This window comes from Chanos chanos, chromosome 2 (genome assembly GCF_902362185.1).
Source record: "Chanos chanos chromosome 2, fChaCha1.1, whole genome shotgun sequence".
In the NCBI taxonomy this organism is placed as follows: Eukaryota; Metazoa; Chordata; class Actinopteri; order Gonorynchiformes; family Chanidae; genus Chanos; species Chanos chanos.
In genome coordinates, this window is record NC_044496.1 from 26,659,674 (window position 1) to 26,681,627 (window position 21,954).

A 21,954-nucleotide genomic window follows, 5' to 3' on the forward strand; every position below is an offset into this window, starting at 1 on the left:
GAGAGCTTCGTTTCGCTGTCTGTGGTGCTGAAGCTGCGCTGCGAGAAAACTGAACCCAGTTGCTCGAGTCATCTTCCCTCCTGTAGCATCTCTTCCTGCCGAAGACGTTACGAGAGGGCCATTAACAAACAGGAGTTGATACATGTAAATTACAAATCAGAAACAGTAGTATCTTTGTTTCTTTCGTGTTATCATTTACAATTTGGTTTCTCGTGATTTTATAGCCAGTGTTTTTGTGTGAGTGCGAGTTGTTGAAGATAGGATCTCTCTATCATTGTGAATACTCATCCCCTGTTTGGCACGCATCCTTTATGCACAGCACGCTGCCCCAGCCTTTAAAGAGAACACAGGCATCCGTGTCGGAACAGCATGGCCTGCTGCAGCCTCGCTTACTAAGCGAAATGGAAGCTAAGCAGCATTCGATCAAGAGTCTCAAGAGCTATCCGGAGGCGGGCGGCCGGAGCTTGGCAGCGGCTGCGGGTGGGGACGTCGGCAGCGGCGGCGGGGGAGGTTACCGTGTCGGCAGCGCGGAAATGGAGATGGAGGCTAAGATACAGAAAGCAATTGACTTCAAATTGGAGGGCCACCGCTGTTACAAAGAGAAAAAATTCCGGGAAGCTATCGGAAAATATCACAGGGCTTTGCTGCAGCTCAAAGGGATTCACGTTGCCGATGGGACCACGGGATCCGAGGTGAACCTCCTGAACCAAGCCGCTGCTAAGCTGACAGAGGAGCAGCGGCGAGCTGTGGAGAGCACGGAGATCGAATGCTACGACAGCCTGACAGGTGAGTGGTCGCGCACCTGCGAAGCGACCCCCAATTACACAAAGCTGAAATCTCCAAAACCCCGGGTGTCTGAATCACAGAGCCATTGTTGGTTTTGGTGTTCAGAGCTCTGAGTGATCATGCATCAGTTCGCAGCCTGCACGAACAAAGCCAATTTTCCACGATGAGGTAATAGATGTATCGTACTTTTTTACGGGATAATAACCGTGCTGTTTTTAAACAACAATGACAAACCCACCGCTGGCTCTGAGAATGCAGAATAATTATGTTCTCGTTTCGTTCTCAGAGTGTTTCAGTTGCTTACATACTGTTCATGTCACGTCCTCCACTGGTTTCATAATGACCTGGGTTAACTGTATTTTTCTGGGATACTGAGTCAGATTAAAAGCCTCTATTCATTCCCGATCGCCTTTTATACCAACGGCAGATTCGTTTGTCTTTGTCACCTTTGTCTCAATATCATTACCTCACCACAACATCTTCGTCTTTTTGTTATATGCAGGAAAAAACAAAGCTTCAAAAACAGAAAATAATTCAGAAACCAACACGATTTTTAAGACTCTCTTTGTGCGTTGTTATTAGCTCCTTATTCTTATTTTATCATTTTTCTGGAAAAATAAAAATAAAATACATCCGAGACTGAGCTAATTTTTAGTACCAGAGCAATTCCCTCCTGTCCGTATGGGACACTTTCTCCCCAAGGTACAAACATGAGAGAAAAAAAAATGAAATGAACAGCTGGTACAATTGCACCTAAAGCCAGTGCTAAATAAGGCTCCCTGCTCCTAACTGCTTTAAACTCCTACATAATCTCAATCTGTACAAGCCCCACTTTGAAAAGAGAACACCTTGTAATGGTCCCCCCCCCCCCCCCCCCCCCCCCCAACCCCAACACTTGCGTGTAGTGACCAGTATTATGCTGTGGCCTCACCTTCGTGATTGTGGCCTGCACTGTTAGTCCTGTGGGGGAATCCAACAAGGCGTGAAGGAGAGAAATGGTACATTTCACCAGTGCAAACCATCATTGCGCACAATTCATGTGACATGTCTCTCTCTTTCTCCCGCTCCCGTTCTCCCTCTCTCTCTCTCCTGCTCTCTCTCTCTCTCTCTCTCCCTCCTCTCAGTCACCTTCTTTCTTTTTGCCCTCTCCTCCAGCTAATACATAGTCGTACTTAAGGGGGAGTGATTCTTTTAAGAAACCTTTTCATGAGGATTTAATTCAAGCACTCTATTGACAGGAAGCATATAGACTATAGATGTTGTTGTTATAGGAGCTTCAGGTTTATTGTTTTATACCACATTTGGCTGTTGAACCAGTTCTGCTCAATTAGTCACCTTTCAGAATGGCATATGTTACCCAGTACTCTTGTGAGGTGAATTTTCCATTTTTCTTAATGCTCCATTACATATGTGTGAACGCACAGCTGGAAAACAAGACAGACTGAGCTCTTGTAAGCATACCCTCCTTATTCATATATCAGTACTCATGAAACAGGCCTTATAAACATAAATTTTGGTTTAACAGGACTGGTTGTACTATATATGTATACATACGATATACAGATAAATGACATAATATATTGTGTATATTAGTGAACAAGTAACTTTTAAGGCTAGTATATGCCCCTTCTTTTATAGAGTTGTGATTTTTTTTTTTGTTGTTTTTCTTTTTCTTTATTTTTTATTTTTTTTTGGTAAGGTTGTTATGATCGGTTGTGGCTATTGAAAAAAAAAACCCACTGATGCCCTAAAGCATAGAATCTCTGAGCATATCCATCACAATTACATAATTTGTATGCGATTCACATTGTGTGGGGTGTCCAGTGCTAGCTATGCACTGACTGATGTGTGGGAAACACAGGCTGCAGTAGTGTACACAGTCCCATGACCAGCACCAGCTTACCAGCCTCTGTTTTTCTGTCTGCCTCAGCAACCGTGATGGGAGCAGCAGTTGCTGACTGGGGGGGAGGGGGGGGGGGGGGCGGGTTAGAATGGCCCACTGTGTTTCCTGCCTGTCTTATAACCTCCATACAAAACACTGCTGTGTGTTAGTACGGCTATTTCAGGCCCTATTTGCGGAGACAAGTGCTGGCTTTTTTTCCCTTTTCCCATTGTTCAGCTTGTGCCAATGGCATGGGGCATTGAAATGACAGAACCCCTGTTCAGTTGCTGCTGAGAAGGTCTTAGCAAAATAAGATGATTCTGGAAGTTTCAATGTGCACTGTTTGTGTTGTGACAATGCAATGCAGATCAAACAAGTAAAGAGTCTGCTTGAAAGAAAAAGGGGATGGTTAATGACTTGCATTAAGATTCTTGGGGAAAAAAGACTAAAGTGAGGTTAAAGAGAGAGAAAATGGAGAGAAAGAGAAAATTACAAAGGAGAGAAATGTAGAGTTAGAGGTTGTAGCACCAATAGTGTTGTTACCTGATTCTGTCTAAGGTTCTTCAGAAGATAAATGGTCCATTTGCCATCCTTATTAAAAACAACTTCCCAAGATGTTATCTCCTCAGGATCAACTTTGATTCATTTCTAAATGGGTTATGTTTGTGTTTGTCACAAACGTTTTCTGGATGCTATACAACACTCAGGACACACTCAGTCAGTCTTGCAGCCCTTATAAGAACACTGATCACAATCACAAATAAAATGGTTCATTCATCTTTTTTTTTTAATTTTATGTGCTCTTTTTCAAATAGGAACACAATGTATTTACATTCCTGTAACTGACTGAGAATGAATATGAAGTAATTATTCTTTTCATGTACCCAGCAAAACGGTAATTTCACCATCTATTTGTCCAAGATGTAAAATTGCTAGGTAATTTGATATGTCAAATTTGGCTGTACACATATTATGTCTAGAGATTTAATATCCCACGTTTTATTTGCATTCACTGGTGCAGTACTTTGAAAGTACACAGCTGAATTCAGAATGCGAGTGATGAACCTGGGACCTGACTAAGTCTGGGGCTTCTGTAGTAGCCACATCGAGTCAACAGCATTTAATCTCTGCTGATTATTGTTATAGTCTTAGAGACTGAGATGATGGTGATGGCAGAGCCGATAAGAGGGAAACGCTATTATAACAGTAATCATTTCTGAGACTCACAAACAAACTCACTTAATGGCAGTGTATCACCATTCAATTTCATAACTTTGGCTCTTTTAATGAGCACAAAACACCAGATGGGATCATTTCTCAGTGCCACAGGGGCAGAAATGACCAGAGCAAGTTGAGTTCATCAACATGTAGGTTGGTGATGTGAGTCAGTCTATATCTTTGTCTCACTGTCCTTTTATGTTCTCATTACCATAGACAGCTTCAGTCAATGAACTTCTCAACCTCGCTGGTCAATTAGGAGGCCCCGAATTAAACTGGATGGAGATGAGCATTTCTCCTCACCCTGGAGAAGCCGGATAGCATTTCGCTTTTTATACTGTGCGTCAAATCGAGGACAGGGTCTTATCGTACTCCCAGGAGCCAATCACATGAAAGGAGAAGGAGTGTGGAAAAAAAACTAAACTCTGTCTTTTCATCCTCAGCCAAAAGAATCTGTCTCACAGGGAGAATTCCGGAAGAGCATGAAGAGTGAGTGTGGGAGGAAGAGCAGGAGGAGGATGAGGAAAGGGGATAAGAGTAACAGGGTTGTATGTTGTTGTTTGTTTCTTTTTTTTCTTTGTCGAGTCTCAGTGTTGGGCGGTTGTCATGGTAGTGGTTGAGTAGAGTGGTTAAAGCAGCAAGTGCCAGGTCCGCAGATGGCAAGCCACCACCATGGGGTTCCACTGGGCACAGGCCTTACTGTACTATAGACTATTATAGCATATTTCCCCATTACAACCCAGAGAGAGAGAGAGAGAGAGAGAGAGGGGGGAAGGGGAGAGCCAAAAAATGTGTTGGGGTGGGTTTGGGGTGGAGGCTGCTGAATCAAGAGAGTCATGAATATATTTGAGGACATTTGACACAAAGAACCTGTGTGTGTTTTTGTAGTAAAGGGGGGAAAAAAAAGAAAAAAAAGAAATGAAAGAGATGAAAGAGAAATCTGTGTTGGACTGTTGTCACAGCTTCTATCAAAACTGAGCACTGTTATTTTATTGTTGTTCCTCTTTCTGTTCCTGTTGCCGTGGTTATGGATGATATTTCAGTGGAAGTAAGATGGTAAGAAATGGCGACCAAACTCAAAGTGCTGGCAAGGCAGCCTGGAGAGCTGTTGTCACTGCAATAAATAAGATCCAGTTGGCTGAGAGAGCAAGTGTGTCGGGGAGGGGAGGATTCTCAAGTGTTGGAGAGAAAGAAGGAGAGAGAGAGAGAGAGAGAGAGAGAGAGAGAGACATGAGAAAGGGGAAACTGATAGGAGGCGATTAGGGAAACTGCTGGAGCTTTTTTTAGTACTCAGACATTATATAATATTAGCAAACCTAGAGTGAGCCCTGTTTTGACAAAACGATATCCATTGTGTTTTGCTCCTCCTAGATCTGGGGATGCAAAGGACTGTACCAGTACACTCAGTCCATCAGCTGAGTCTGCCGTCTTTGTACCAAGCTAGAATGTCACTTTGCTGTTCTGTAAAAAAACATTTGTTTAAAGCTCAAAATATTTGCATTTAATGCCACGTTAAAGACATCACATACATTTTACACATTTTTATTTTGCTTCACTGTAAAAAAAAACAACAACATTTGATTAAAACTTAAAATATTCCCATTTAATGCCATATTTAGACATTTTTATACAGTTTTATCCTCAGCCAGATGAATCTCTCTCACTAGGAGAATTCTGGAAGAGCATATTCCCATTTGATGCCACAGTGAGGACTTCTGCTAATCCCAGTTCCGTATCCCAATAAAAGTTCTGTGTGTTTGACAATACATTTTGGGGTTTTTTTTGCTGTGCTGTATCACTGTGTGATACAGATTTGTGGCTTTGTGGCTGCTGAGCGCATGTTGAGAAAGTGTGAGACTAAAGAAAACGCTGAACTCTTCACTCAGGCCCTCTTGTCCCTGTAGCCTTCAGATGCTGAGTCATGTGGGTTGTTGCGGTTGTGGGTGAATGTTTGTGCAAGGGAACACACCCCTGTGTAAGAACAGAGAACTGTGTGTCCCTCCTCTGCTGTAGGAGGGTTTGTTCAGATTCATACCCCGTGGAGCCAGTTCAGACGGGAGGTGCAGTAAATCTGCACACTTACCTTACTGACTATGGAGAGTATGTGGAGGATATCTTCTTTTCTGTGCCGTTTCGTTGCACTGAGTTTGAGAGCTAGATTTACTGTGGATATTTATCAATACAAAGTTAGCACTTGTTGTTTGGGTATATTGAGAAACAGGGCAAATATACAACAACCACAACAACACACTACCACCACCTCCACCAGCACCAGCACCGGCACCAACAACAAAAATGATAATGATAGTAATGTATTGGTATTGTTTTATAATCATAATCATCATTCTAGACCTTCATATTTTTTTAAACCAGGAGCTAGTCTTTGCCAAAACATTTGTAGAAGATATAAATCCTACTGTTTATATGGCTCAGTGCAGGCCCACAGAAGCTCCGCTCTGTTTTTTACACTCTGTCTAGTGCAGTGATAGAGATACTGTAGTAATAAATACAGTAAGTGGAAGAGTAATAGTGGATCACCTGGATCACTGATCCCAGTGGATAAACCTCAGTACATAAGCCTCTAGTCAGACTGCTACTGGACTGCACTGTGGTCTCCTAATCACTGTAACTCCACCGTCAGTAGAAATTTACAATAAAATCCTTTTTTTCCAGCAGAGTGCTCATCAGGGACTTCTTTGTGTGTTATTTTTTTCTCTCTCATGTCGTTATGACTGACCTCCATGTAAGACGTATGTGTTCAGTGGAACATCTTTTGTGCTCCGTAACTCTAAGCTCTCGACATTAACAGGATCCCCTCCCTGTTCTATGGTGGTGGCTTGTGTGTCATGTTCACTATAGCCGTACTCAGCTCCAGATGGCCCAGGAGGCCTAATGCTCCCTGCATCATCTCACTCCAGATGACTCCTCTCTGCCCACTCCTCTGTGTGAAACACCACCACACACTGTTATAGACACACACGCATACACACACACACACAGACAGAGTCTCTCTGACACAACAGTTGCTCCTTTTGAGTACTAGATTTTTCAAGTTGGTTAATGACCAATGTTCTTTACTCAAAGGCACATTTTTGAAAACAACATTTTTAACAAATGTGCAAGTTTTGCATCTTACAAGATAGCAATACACTGTGTGTGTGTGTGTGTGTGTGTGTGTGTGTGTGTGTGTGTGTGTGTGTGTGTGTGTAAATCACAGCACCATTTACACCACAAAATTCCAGACAATGCCAGTGGAACTGGACATGTGTGCATAGGGTTTGATTGCTGCTTAGAAATCATATGCTGACTCACTGGTCTCCAGACTTTCTAATAGTGGGAGATCTGTGTGCTGTAGCAGAGACTACAGTGCACTGATGATAGTTCTGTAGCCAGAAAAGGGACCTGAAATCCAAACTTCGTGTGTCTTTGTTGTCTTTGCAGTGTGTTGTCTGGCTGTGTTAAATGTACAGTGTTTCTTCAGTGTGATGTACACTGCATCCATGTTTAGTGTGATTTGTGCTCAGTTGTTACTGGTTGCCAGGGTAGCTTCCCTTGGTTACTACGTTGTTTGTGTTGTCAGTGGCTCTGCCGGCAGTTACAGTGGCTGTTTTGGTTGTTAGTGATGATAGACTCATGGGGTGGCGACAGGCATCGGGGCCTCAGGTGGGGCCCAAGCCCAGTGCACTGTGGTTTCTTTCTAACACACAGGGTGAGTCAGTTGGGGACAGCTTGCTCCTCTCCCTCCGTTAGCCTTAGCTGCACCACAGGCCAACACCACAACATGCTCCCAACCTCCAAACACCTGCATCCATTAACCTTCACATTCCCCCATGCATGCAAACATCCACACACACAGAGCCACTTCAGCCTGTACAGGATTAAAAGACTAGTCAGTAAAGCTATGTATGAATTCATATTAATGGCAGGCTTTAATTCATTACTTTTACTCTTTTGCATTGTACCCACATATTAAAGAAGTCATTTAGATGTCAGAATAGAATGACATCATTTCTATGCAAATTTTATCTCATGTATTGGTGAGTATGTAAAGAAAAAAGGCAATAGACACGCACAGCTTTAATATTTTGTGACAGTCATGAACATTAGTCACATGAATGTGAAATTAATTTTTTGAAGTATTTATTAAATATTGTTTTCTTTTGTTGATGTATACTCAGCATGTCTCCAGTGAAGTCTCTGTGATGAGTTACATTCGAGATTTCTCTATGTCTTTCTTTCTCTGCCCCTCCCTCTCTCTCTCTCTCTCTCTCTCTCTCTCTCACACAGCCATGACTGTAATCCTATACTCAGACCACTGATGTTAAGTGCCTCACTCAAGGTCCCCACCTGGGAATCAATTCAGCCTCCTTCTGGTCCATTTACCCTGGCTTCAGTATATAAATGCTATATCTTACCAGCACATCAAGAGCCATTACACTGTCTATACTTTAGAGCTGAATACATCTCATGGCATGTTATTGTGTTTTATATGATGTCATCGCTAAGAGAATGCTATGATAGGTCTCTTGACCAGCTCCTCATGAATAATGCAGCAGCTCACTGTTGATTGGCCTCTGCAGTGTGTTTGTTTGGGAGGGGGGGGTGCCCCATTAATATTTCACATTCTACCTTTAAAACACACTCCTGATCTAAGCTACAGTGTCGTCCTTTGTGTACAGAGGGATCTGACTAAGTAATCTGAGCGGTTTATTCATTTTATGCCACACTGATCATTGTCACACTGTGGGTTGTACATGCAAATAGGCCTGATGTGCTGATGGTTTCCAGCGACGACAAACGATGGGGTGCTAATGAGGGTAACTCAGGGGATGGGATATGGAGAGGGTGGAGGTGTGGGGAGGGGTGGGGAGCTGGAGCTGAGCGCTCCCATCTAGGGACAACAGTTAGGAATGCGCTCTGCAAAACACCTGTTTTTCTCCTCGAGCAGCGAGCTGCTCAGAAAGTTCTGAGGCGTGTGCCAGTGATTTCCCCAAAAAAGCATCAGAGGAGGCAGCAGCACGCACCGACAGTCAGACGCGATGAGCAAGACCACTCTAATTAAGACAAACTGGCATCCATACGATGCGTGGAGAGTGGAGGCACCTCCCACTGTGATGAGAGGCAATCCTAATGTAAGAGGGAGTTTAAAATGGGCCTTCAGCATCTCTGCTGCACAAACAAAAACAACTCTCTCTCTCTCTCTCTCTCTCTCTCTCTCTCTCTCTCTCTGTGAGTAGAAATCAATAGGCAAGAACCCAGGGATGCTGCTTGAAGCCCATTAGATACAGTAAAATGGATGACTATGGTCTCTGTCAGTCCATTCAAGACAGACTGTGTCCTGAAAAGCCCCATGCACACCCTCTCACATATCCAAACACATCATCCCTGCTATGGGAGTGTAGAAGGACAGTGACTGGAGAGGAGAGAGAGATAGTCTGACAGAGAGAGAGAGACAGAGAGAGAGAGAGAGAGACAGGGTGACAGGGAAAGACTGAACAGAAGTTTGCAGCATCCCACCACTGTTTCTCCTTCAGCCCCATGTCAGCGACCTTCACTCAGTCAGTCCACAGGCCCAGGCAGGCAGAGTCATCCAGGGCTATTATTAACCTGCCACAGGAGCTGATTATATCTGCATAGACAATGAGAGAAGGCGGGGAAGGGTGATAAAAAATGACCCATATTAGGACGAGAGAGAGAGAGACGCGCTTTACAGCATCACAGAGAGAAACAGATAGGAATGAGTGAGACAGAGGGTTTGGAGGGTCAAAAGAGGAGTTTACTTCAAAAATGAGAGCGGTAAATGTAGAAGAGATGAACAGAGGAGAGAGAAAAGGATGGATGGATTTATTGGCAGCTGTCGAGCCCAGCAGGCATGTGTGATTTAGGACAGTGTCCTTCAAGCCACACAACACTGAGGGACCGCTCCGTCACCAGTGTGTGTGTGTGTGTGTGTGTGTGTGTGTGTGTGTGTGTGTGTGTGTGCTTGTGTGCGTGTGTGTGTGTGTGTGTGTGTGTGTGTGCTTGTGTGCGTGTGTGTGTGTGCGTGAGGAAGATTGAGGGTAAAAAGCCTCTTGGCAGCGATGTAGCTAAACATTGAATTCTATATGTGTGTTTCACATCTCTGTGTTGGTCTTAATTAACACCACAAAGTAACACCGGCTCTGAACTGCATTTGATCTCAGTAGCCCCTGTTTTAATGCATAATACCTGCTTTTGAACATGCCGTTCTGTTTCTTTTCTGTAAAAGAAAAAAAAAGACAGTTCTGGCACTCCTTTTACATTTACCACAAAAAGTGGGTGGATAGCACAAATGCCTTGTTGGTGTCAATATGTTCTTCTGAATATATGAACAATGTCCTAGAGTGACCACGGAGTCCTGCTGGAATGAAGGTTTTGAGGAAACTGGCGTGTTGTTTTTCACGTCTCTTATCAACAGTCACTAGCACAGACTGCCTCTGTACAGCTGAGTTTCTCTGTTCTGGTGACAATGATCTTTCAGTGGTGGCTTCTTCATCCGCGGTTTTGTTGTTGTGGCTGCGGTGTCACGGAGAGCAGAGACCCACGGGAGTTGGAGGGGAAGGGGAATAATATGTTTACTCCTAGGGGAGAGAAAGGATTGAGGGTAGATGGAGGTGAGCTGACTGTTGGGGAGGAGGAGGGGTGTAGTTGAATGAGGACACAGTGGGTGGAATGGAGTCAGGCAGAGTGATGGGTCTCTCTGTCAGTCATTAACTCCCAGAGAACTAATTATGGGCAGACTGACAGAGGAGTAATCACCACTGGCTGTAAATTAGCTCCTCTTACCACCAATGGGTGTGAGTGTTAAACCTGTCAAAGGAAAAGTGTTCCTGAGAACACTCCATAATAGAGGAATGGAGGGGGGTGGGGGTCAGAAAAAGACAGAGGAGAATGGAGAATAAAGGTGAAGATAAAAAGGGTGAGGGAGAGAGAGAGAGAGAGGGAGGAGCAGAGAGAAATGAACTGATCCAGTCCAGTGGAGACGGATGTACAGGGAGGAGGGCGTTTACAATCGATTGCCCTCAAGTTCTCTCTCCCACTGCACTCTTTTAGCTTTTTGCTATTCTGCATGTTCTCTCTATCTCTCTGTCTCTCTGTCTCTTTCTCTCTCTCTCTCTCTCTCTCTCTCTCTCTCTCTCTCTCTATCTCTCTCTCTCTCTCTCTCTCTCTCTCTCTCTCTTTCTCTCTAATTCACACACATTTGTCTGTCCTCTCATCAGTCCTCCTTTAAAACCAGTGCCAGCTACCTAAACTGACCCCGATGGATAAAAGGCAGTTTATACCATTTTCACTCAGAGATTTAGAGAAAGTCCATGATGCACAGATGTACAGTATATTCATGACATTTGTCAAGTGCTCCTCTACTGTTTTGTGTCCCTTCCCTCCTACCTGTTTGTGTGGTAAGGGACAATTATCTCATTTCTTAATGTGTGTGTCAGGAAGTGACAAGTGAGTTCCTCAGGAGTCTGTGTTTGAACCAGCGTGTTTCTGTTACCATAAAGAGAGCAAGTACCAGCTGTTTTTCTTTCATTATTGCTCCTGTTAGTCACACTGTGGCAAAAGCCAAGCTGTAAAAGAGAATACAGTGGGTCCATTGATGTTGCAGCTCTGACGCCATCATTATTACCCCCACACAATCACTCAGCAGACACTTAACTGCTGCTCTCTGCATCCTCACCGTCATGCCTTGTCCATTTGATGGATAAATTGGTCTTGGTCTCTGTGTGTGTGTGTGTGTGAGAGAGAGTGAGAGTGTGTATATGTGTGTGTGTAGTTTTTGTGTGTGTATGTGTACGTGTAGTTTAGGTGTGTGTGTGTGTGTGTGTGTGTGTGTGTGTGTGTGTGTGTCTGCGCATACACGTACACAGGCATGTGCGGGTAGGTGTTTGCTCATGTGTACTGTGAAAAGAGAGAGAGAGAGAAAGCAGGAGGGAGAGAGAGGGAGAGATGAATAGTTAGGAGCCATTAAGCCATTATAGATTGAAACTAAATACGCAGAGACCTTTGCCAGGATTCCAGTTGCCTCAAAAATGAGTTTTGGAGACAAAGAAAGAGTGATGAGACAGAGGGATTAGAGCTGACAGGAATTCTCTCCTTCACCCAGCCTGTGCTGGTGTGTGAAAACCACATGCAACACATGCAAAATGTACGGCTATGTACTTGAGATGTACCAGTTTCAACAGCTAAGTAATGAACATCATGTGGCACCATTCTGTATGGTGAAATTCAACTGACCTCTGAACTCTAACCTCCTACTATGACCCTAAAACTGCTGATTCACTGCCTCATCTGGCAAACATACAGATCTCTCACTTCAGGCTAATTATTGTCTCTACCACCACCCAACCCCCACCCCCTGCAATTCAAAGGACAAAGATCATGAAATTTTAGACAATTTTGTCTTGAGGGGGTTTACATTTGAAAAAAAAAAGAGAGAAAAAGATTCAGGAAGAAAGCGAGGTAGATAGAGCCCTGTGAATAAACAGAACAACAACAGCAGCAGCAACTGTATCAGAGAACTCTTGGTCTCGACTGGAAAGCTTTTACTCTTAGATCTTGACTTTTGCATCAGATTGAACTGAAACAAAAAAAATCAGAACACATACAGCCGTGAATTCTGCTCCTAGAACCCCCTCAGATGCCTTACTTTTGTGTTGCATCATACCGCTTGTCATTTGTTTTACAGATGCATGCAATGCTATCACAAAGACATTTGCCTTTTTCCTGTATGCCTTTCTCACCCCAATCCCTCTGTTGTCTTTCTACTCATCTTCACTCTATGTAGCTTCTGTAAAGTGTGAAATTAAACATTTATTATGTGTTTACTAGTGTATATAATGTAACTGATTGCCTTCGGCACTGTGATATTGTCAAATACCAAAACACCATTGGATCCTTTTCAATCAATCAGTGCCATGGCCCTGTTTTTGAAGTTCATTGACTGCGTTCCTTCTCAGAGGAACGTTTTGGGGGTTTTCCTCCCCTTGCTTAGTGTGTGGTGCTCTGTAATCTGAGGTGTCTGTCCATAAGCCCCATATATCTCCACCCCCACAAACCCCAAACCTAAGTCTCAGATTTGCACCCCCCAACTGCGTCAAGGTGTGTCGTGAGCCAGAGAGGACACAGGCACTGCAACACAGACTGCTTTTTGCGTAACCTCACTGTCTCTCTCCCTCTTTCTCTTTCGCCCCCTCCCTACCTTCATTTCCCTCCCTTCTTCCATCACTCTGGCCCTGTGTCATCCACCCCTCCCTCCCTCCCTCTCTCTCTCTCTCTCTCTCCCCCCCCCCCCCACCTCCTCCTGTCTTGAGTCAGTCTGCCTTGCGGCTGATAGCCCCTGACTCATGCTATTCACAGAGCTGACTATGTGTCAACAGCAGACGGAGAGAAAGGTGGAGAAGAGGAAGGGAGGAGGTGGGGGGTGGGGGTATGGCTCTGTCTGAACAGGATGGAGGAATAACAGAGGAATCAGTCAGGCTACGTGGCCCTCTCCTCTGACCTGCCTGGCTAGACTTTGACCTTGACCAGGGTTAGACAGTGGCCACTTTGCCTGAGAGAAGACACAGAGATATAAAATTCACAGGGCACTAGATTATGTCCAGATAAGTGGAGAGTGGAAGCTGTGCAGGTTTCATCCACAGTTTATACAGGGATGAGATGGATGGATGAAGGGGATGGAGATGTGGAGATGGATAGAGGTGTGTAGAGAGGGATGGCGACATGGGGAGCTTTAGTATTCACTGCTATTGTTAGTGAACCTCCATGGGAGGTGAAAGCTAGGGCTGTTGCAACTGAAGCAGGATTACACATACATATAAACACACACGCACGCACACGCACACACACGCATGCACGCACGCATGCACGCACACACACACACACACACACACATTACTTACCATATCCAGTGAGCTCAAATGGAAATCTTAAATTGAGTTTTTCACCTCCTGTCATGAGAGCTCAGGCCCAGTGACTGCTTTTTAAATAGACGCGTCCAATTTGATGAGAGAGTAGTGACATAGAGTCAGCTGATTGGCTGGCACAGCTGTCAATCCATTCATTTCCAATACAGCTGTTTTCTACAGCAACAAATATGCCTTGTTTCCCCATCGCAGAAAAAGACATTTTTAGATTGACGACCCAAATTAGGTAAATTTGGATGCTTAAAAGAAATTTTCAGTTTCCACTGTTAATGGCCTTCATTTTGTTAGTGCACCTGCACTGTTGTTATTAGGACTAACCTGATAAATGAGTATTGTTCAGATTTGTACCAGATTATATTGTTTCCTAAGGGCGTGGGTAATTATAGTTATTATTATAGCTTATAATTATCTCATAACTATCCACTGAAAAAAGTGTGTGAGTTGCATGAGTCTTGTGTCTATAGAGAGAGACAGATCTCAGCAGATGGCAACAAATTGTTAATTACACCTGCGCACATTTTTTTAAAAATGTAAATCTCCTTTAATTACGTTTCCTAATCATTGTACCAGTCACTTTAAGAAACTTAAAACGCCCTAAATGAATTGTGAGGTTTGCACTGGGAGAATTTCCTTGTTAATATGTGATTCGTTGTTATTATGTGTCTTTGTAAAGCGAGTCACATGTATGTTAAATGACACACAGCTGCTTAGCTGTGTTAGAGGAGTCATAACAGTTCTCTATGAGGGTCACAAAGAAGTGTGTCACGGCAGGTATTTTCTTAAGGCCGTTACACTGTGACAGAATAAAATGTTTTCTAGTTTTTAGGTCATGTCCACATTACGACTGCGATCTTAAGCCTTTTTTTTTTACCCATGAATATGTATGATTTTGATTTTCAAAGGTTGCATTTTTCTAAGTGAACTATTCCAGTATCTGAAGTGTATTACCAAGCAGGGTAATAGCTTACCCTGGCTAACGGGTTCAATTAAGCTCCCTGCTGTCTGTGGACTAATGAAGTTATCTGAAGCCTGACTGGAACACGGATCAGCAGAAACTACTGCTCTAAGGCACTTTCAAACAACTTATGTCTGTTTATCCAAGCAAGGACCTTCTTTTCACACACCATTTGGACCCCTCCCTTTACTGCACACACACACACACACACACAGGCCTGTGCCCCCCTATTATTGCCTTTGGCTATTTTTATATCTCTCTTTACTTTGTCTCTGTCTTTCTTAATTCATCTGTGGTTTTTTCATTTGATAGTTTCTCCATGCTCCCAGGACCCCCTCCCCCTTTCTCTCCTACTCTCTCATATCTTATCTTGCTTTTCTTCCTCCTCTTATCTATCCTCCTCCGTCTCTCTTCCTTCTCTGATGTATGCTCCGTCTGCAGATTCCGCTCTGAGCGTCTTAAATTCTCCACTCCCTGCTCTGCTTCACTGATACATTGTATGAGACACTCTCTCTCTCTCTCTCTCTCTCTCTATCTCTCCCTCTCTCTCTCTCACTCTCTCTCTCTCTCACTCTCTCCTTGCCCTCCACAGCATGCCTGCTGCAATCAGAGCTGGTGAACTATGAGAGGGTAAAGGAGTACTGTCTAAAAGTACTGGGTCACCAGCAGGACCATTTTAAGGCCATGTACCGCGCCGGAATCGCCTTCTATCACCTGGGAGACTACGAGTGTGCCCTGCGCTACCTGCGTGACGCCAAGTGCCGTGAGCCCACAGGTAAACCCCACTGCTGATAGACTCTGTAAAGAACTCGATGGTCTGTGGTCAAACAGACATGGTCATTGTGACGCCTTATGGAGATGTTTAGAATACATAGTCTGGTGTGTTTGATAGGTTCATTGTGGCTTTTGTAGGTGTAGCCAAGTTAAATCACTAAACAAGGACATGTTCTACTTCTGTTTTGTCATATTTTATTTGACAGTTCAAAAGTATACTATATTACATTACATATTAAAAAAATACACCCTGCAGTCATGTAAATGTAAGTACAGGACTGCACTTTTATAGACTTACATGGAATGATTCCTTATAGATAGATATATATTACTTATTGCTAACTCATAACTTACATCTATTTCTCTGTCTGTCTCTCCCTCTGTCTCCCATCCATCACTTTCAGACACAAACGTGTTGAGGTACATTCAGCTGACGGAGATGAAGATGAGTAAGAGCGGTCAGAGGGAGCGTGAGAGCGGGAAAGAGGCGCTTGGTTAACCCCCCACCACACTCTGCTCTTTCTGCCCAAATTACCCCCCACCCCCATTCTCCTTTCTCCAGCCTCTGATCCCACAGACTTCCTGGACCCTGCAGCTTCTCCAACCCCCCCCCCCCAAATGGGGGTAACAAAAAATGGGCACACTTCTTTTGAAAAACGGAACAAAAACCTCTTTCTGTTCTTCTCACCCTGTGTCCTTTCTAGTCCCTTTAAAAAAAAAAAAAAAACAACCGTTCCTGGTGCTTTCATTTTCCCAGGTACTGACTGACTAACCAACAACAAACAAACAAACAACAAGACAAAAAAAAATTTAAGATGCTGTATTATAGTGGAGGAACCAGTAAGGTCATAGAAATGATATCAATTCGAAAAAAAAAAGAAAAAAAAACAAAGGAAAGAAAATAAAATGCTGTTTCAGGACCTTACCTAATGTATATCAAAATGTACGTTTTACTTTTTTGTGTTTTTTATTTTGTTTTGTTATGTAAAAAAAAAAAAAAAAAAAAAGATGAAAGGTGATGTGTTATTATCGTGTGGCTCGAGTCTTTTGGACGGGCGGGGATAGCACACAAATAAAGGCCTCATCTCTCCAACAGTACAAAATATCATTTGAGGTCCCTCATTTAAAAAACAGTGACTCTTTCATGTAAACCTGTCCCTCTCCACCTGTATTTGCCCAGCCAAACGGGGAAGGAGAGAGGTCGCCACTGTAAAACTGCAATTCCCTCATTTTGGATTTTGATCTCGACATTCATTTGCCTGCCTCCTGTTTCTCTTTTTTTTACCCTTTCTCTCTCTCTCTCTCTCTCTCTTTTTCTTTTGGGAGCACATCTTGCCTCAGTTTCAGAACTTTCAATTTCAATTTAAGGGCTAATTCAAGCGTTTGTAATTTGTCCTTTGATATATACATATATATAAATATATAAACATATCTTCTGTTGCGGTTTTTGCCATTCTGACCGTTGTAATTATAGCACTATCAGTGACTTTGAAGCAAGCTTGTGACCTTTCTCTTTCTCTAAAAGAACAACAAAAAAAGAAAACCCATGCAGAAACTTACTGTTCTAATGTTAACAGGTGTGTTTTGTGAAACTGGTGTCTTGAATCTGTTGTTCACCTCACTTGGAAATATATTGTGTTGTCAGGCTGTTAGAAGCTCATTCCCTTTCCTGATCAAACCCCTAGCTTTTGAAAGATCGTCATGCGGCAAGGAAGAATTTCCAATATTATGATGTCACGATGGTTCAGGGGCCTCATGGAAACATTTACAGACTCTTAAACAGCCATGACTACAGAACCCTTTCTTCTGGAATTTTCTTCATTTGCTGAATGATGTTACATTAGGTTGGTAAAAGAATGCTAGTGTATAGTTACAAGAACTACAGATTATCGTTCAAGATTACTGCTACGTAGGTGTCCATCCAAATGAGAACATCTGCTACAAAATTTTACAAAATATTGTAAACCAACTTTAAAAATATTGAGAACAAGTGTAAAAACATTTATCAAAATTATCAAAAGAATGGGGTAGGGGGGTGCAGTAGTTTGATTAATCTGCTTCTCTTTAGTGAAGCTACTGCTGTTCTTTAGCTAAGACATCCATTTCCAGCACTGTGCTGTACAAAGGGACGTTTGAAAGACAGTCATTTCAAACCAGTTTCTGATATTTGTTTGTAGTTGTGTGGTGGCCGTAACCCAAAGCTTCTTCCCAGGACATACATATGATCACAGTGATAGTGTATGGCTCTAAACAGCCTCTGCTACCAACAGGAGCTGCTACAGCACAGGAATCTGTTTGATTAGTCAGTAACACAGTTTAGGTTAGACTTCATAACCAAACACTATAGGGCCTAGACCTGAGGTATCTTCCTTTGGCAGTGGCATCCTTCCACTGTTCTGTCATGGGGTGTCTGCCTATCAAATGTCTAATTAATTTCTCTTTTCTATTTGACCCACATGTCTAATGTGAACAGCGGACACACGCTGAATAACAGAAAACCTTCCAAATTTTCACGTTTGGTATATGACATTAAAAAGTTGATGGAAAGGCAGCGATCAGGTTTAGATGTGGTATCTGTCGGTAAGATGGACGTCGTTGTGGTTTTGTTGTGAGCATGCCTATATGAGTGTCTAGTGTCTTACCTGTCATGTTTTCAGCATAAGCAGAGAACGCCCCACCCAAATTTGATTTGGGCAATGCAGTGCCGTGAACACGTGACGTTTGTCCAAATGTACCAGCTTTTTTCTTTCTTTCTTTTTTTTTTTGGACCATGTGGCCCCACACTCCTGTCCATCAGTCAACATCATACATCAACAGACAGGTCTCATTGAAATACACAGGATGGAATAAATGATTCTGCTACATTTGTGTCAGTTCAAGCACAGCCCAAATTGATGAAATGTTCCATTTGACCTAATATGAAGCGGTGTAATTGTGTCAGATGTACTCTGGGGAAATGAGACTGGGAGTGTTGATGAATTAGAGAGAGAGGTTGTTGAGAGAGAAAGAGAGAGAGAGAGAGAGAGAGAGAGAGATCTTATGGAGAATATGGAGAGAAAAGCCAGTGGTCTTGTTCTGACAACTGACAATGTCTGTCGCCACGGCAGTTGGAGGAACTACCGTTAGTATACAGCAGATTGTGTTGACAACAAGTCTGTTGGGCACAGGAACACCTGTGAAGAGAAAAAGTCTCTTCTCTCTCTCTTTATCTCACTCAGTCATTTTGAATAACACTTTTCTTCGTTTGCCTCTCCCTTTTTACACTTTACATAAGGCACTGGTTTGGCTGAGAATGACAGGTTTAAAAGTGCTACATGCCCCTACAGAGACTTGGTCATCAAATCCCTTTAATGGCGTTTACCATTGTTCCTCTGTCCATATGTGCTAAGTCTGTCCAGCTCCATGTCTTTACAAATAGAGAGAAATGATCTCTGACTGTTTAGACCAGACACAACAACAACAAAAGCACAAACTCGAGAGAAGTATGGACAAGTAAATAAAAGCTGTGCTTCGGGGTTTTTTTTTATTATATATATTTTTTCCTTCGATGTCATTTGAGGTACATGTTTGTCGAGTGTCGAAAAGTAGATTTTTTGTGGTTTTGAAATCAGTGTATAAAAATGGTTGTGGAAAGCTTTATTTTATCAAACTGTTTCATAAATACATGAGGCAGGAAGTGAGAAAGCAAATGAAATAAAGAGATTATGAAAGTATATTTGACATTGCGAGGGCAGCTTTATAAGTGTATGTGTTGAGAGGATGTTCCTCTTTATGTCCTGTTTTGACTATTTTTTGTGAATTCATGGCTTTGTTTTGGATGTCTGAATGCTAGTCCAAGAGTTTAGGGTTTACCCTTTGAACTGCAGATGGGATGCTCACCTCACGTGATGGAGAGAATGGGCACAGGAAAACCTGACCGAGGAGGAGGAGAAGGAGGAAGAAAGGAGTGAGGGCACCCTGGAGAATCAAGGGAAAGATAGAACACCACAAATTACTTTTTTTCCCTTCTTTGCCTGTTCAGAAGAGAGAAAGAGACTTGAAATCTGTGGTTGTTCTGGATTATAATTCTACTGTCCCATCAGCTCATCTCAGACCAGACATCAGAAGACATGTGGACTGGTTTCATTTACCTTCAAGTCGAGGAATGCACTACTGATTGATATTTGAAGACTATAAATAAAGTTTAAAAACAAAACAATGCAAGACTACATATATCTATATATTTATGATTTTACTCCAGGGTGAATGAAGATTTTTGTTCTTATCTCTATAGAGAAGATAACACACAGATAAGTGTCTTTCAATGTTCCTGTGTGTGATCTTAGCTCCAAAACATCTTTAAAACACTGGGGCGTGAAAAAAGGGTGAAAAGAAATGGTGGCTGATGATGCCTGCGCTGGGGGATGTATCTGGTAGTCTTTTCCATGCTACGGTTGTGCCATGGTAGGGAACCAGATGGCAGGACAGAATGGGACGTCAGCCATTCCAATTTGAGCAAAAATCGACATTTTATGTGTAAATCCATGGAGAGCACCAGGTCACCATTTTTTTTTTAAAGCAAATGGGTTTTACATTATAACTGACCCTGGAAAGAGAGGGAGTGAGAGAGAGAGAGAGAGAGAGAGAGAGAGAGAGAGAGAGAGAGAGAGAAAGAGAAAATCAATGCATGACAGGACCTTCACCAAACTCTCCAGCCTGCAAAATCAACAGCCAGTGGATAGCTACCTGTTTTACAACACATGTTTTTGAGACCTTAAAAGAAAACAAACAAACAAACAAACAAAACAAAAAACATATCAACCCTGAGTAACTGCATTTTTCAGTTCAGACAAACAACTGAGAATATTGGAGAACTAATATTTTTAATGTCACATGTACATTCCATTAATATGAAGTTTACTAATATTGTTTAGCTAATTTGTTAATATGTAATATATCAAGGTTTTTACAATGAATTAGCAGATTTGTCCCCCTGAACGCACTGAACAAAAATTAATGGACTTTCACATATTAGCACATTGTTTCAACCATGACTTCAAGAGGTTTTCAAGCAACAATAATCACAACTTCAGAAAGAGCCTTCAAAAATTTGACCTAGAGTCAGTATAGATTTTCAGTTTAAATCACTCACATACTGACTAAGAACTTGAAGTTCCTGTTCTCTCAAATGCTACTTCTCTCTTCACTGCAACCACGAGTTAAAACCTTTAGCTACAGAAGCATGTTTTCAAATCAAAGCCCAGTAGTCTGGTCCAGTGCCCTATGACATCAAAAAACACAACTATACACTCATACAACACAACTGCTGCAACGCTCATATCTCATTCACAGCTCCTCTCCCTTAGCATACAAATACACACACACACACACTCTCCACTCCCTCTCTCTCTCTCTCAGGGTAATGATCTGTCTGTCAGCACTGACTACTCAGTTTAATGGCTCCCACTGCTCTGAAAGCAGAGGGGGAGAAAAACATGGAGAGATTTACAGAGAGAGAGAGAGAAGAAATGAAAGGAAGAAAGGGTATAGAAAATTTTAATGTAGCAACCAACCAGGAAAAGCATTTGCATAGACATATTCACATAGCTCTTAGACCATATAGCTATAAAATGAAATACAATTGCATTTCATTATATTGAACACTATGAAAGTTCAGACAGTACAATGTACAGTATAGACACAGCAATAGCACACTCGCAGGAATGCCACAGCCTGACTGTAGGCTTTCAACAGGCAGACAACTGATTCTCACAGTAATTAACACCATCCAGTTATACCCGTTAACCTGTTAATGCCTAATTAATCAACCTGACGTGAGTCGCTGTTTTGAAAAGATGCATGTGAAGCAGTGCATAGATATCTAGACTGATTCTCCACATAATGTAACATAGTAAGATGTTTTACGAATATATTACACCCTAAATGTTAGTTTGGTAATTAACATTTGAACACACAGTGCCATGTAAAACAATAAATATTTCATTATTTCATTTTGGATCATGGGCAGCACGGTGGCGCAGTGGTCAGCACCCCCCCCCCCCCCGCGACCCTAATTAGGATAAGCGGCTTGGAAAATGAATGAATGAATGAATGAATGAAAGAATTTTGGATCATTTTTATTTAAAGTACTGGGAAATCAGTACCTTTTATCAGGTATAGAAAATAATGGAATCAGAAGAGGTACACCTATCCATACATATGACAATGTACTTTAATTATAAACCAGAATTTAAATTTCTCCATGATTACCATAACCACAGTGTCACTGCTGAGCACTAGAATATCCTTCACTGTTGTACTGACACTCAGATACAACTGAGGAATTTTTGTCTTTTTCTCTGTGTGTGTGTGTGTGTGTGTGTGTGAGTGAGTGAGAGAGAGAGAGAGAGAGAGAGAGA

General features: G+C 42.4%; 1 protein-coding gene across 1 annotated transcript; it reads left to right on the forward strand.

The window, feature by feature from the left end:
- The first annotated feature begins 311 nt into the window (after positions 1 to 311).
- Positions 312 to 16,055, forward strand: ttc9b (tetratricopeptide repeat domain 9B). Its single transcript, XM_030766856.1, has 3 exons — positions 312 to 786; positions 15,375 to 15,557; positions 15,961 to 16,055. The coding sequence occupies exons 1-3, from the start codon at positions 312 to 314 to the stop codon at positions 16,053 to 16,055; spliced, it is 753 nt and encodes a 250-aa protein (XP_030622716.1).
- Positions 16,056 to 21,954: the final 5,899 nt, after the last annotated feature.

Excerpts from the sequence above, each read along its gene's own strand:
- ttc9b (XM_030766856.1), top strand. The coding sequence starts at position 312 with ATGCACAGCACGCTGCCCCAGCCTTTAAAGAGAACACAGGCATCCGTG. Across the intron at positions 787-15,374 it reads ATGCTACGACAGCCTGACAG|CATGCCTGCTGCAATCAGAG; the intron begins GTGAGTGGTCGC and ends TGCCCTCCACAG. Across the intron at positions 15,558-15,960 it reads CAAGTGCCGTGAGCCCACAG|ACACAAACGTGTTGAGGTAC; the intron begins GTAAACCCCACT and ends CATCACTTTCAG.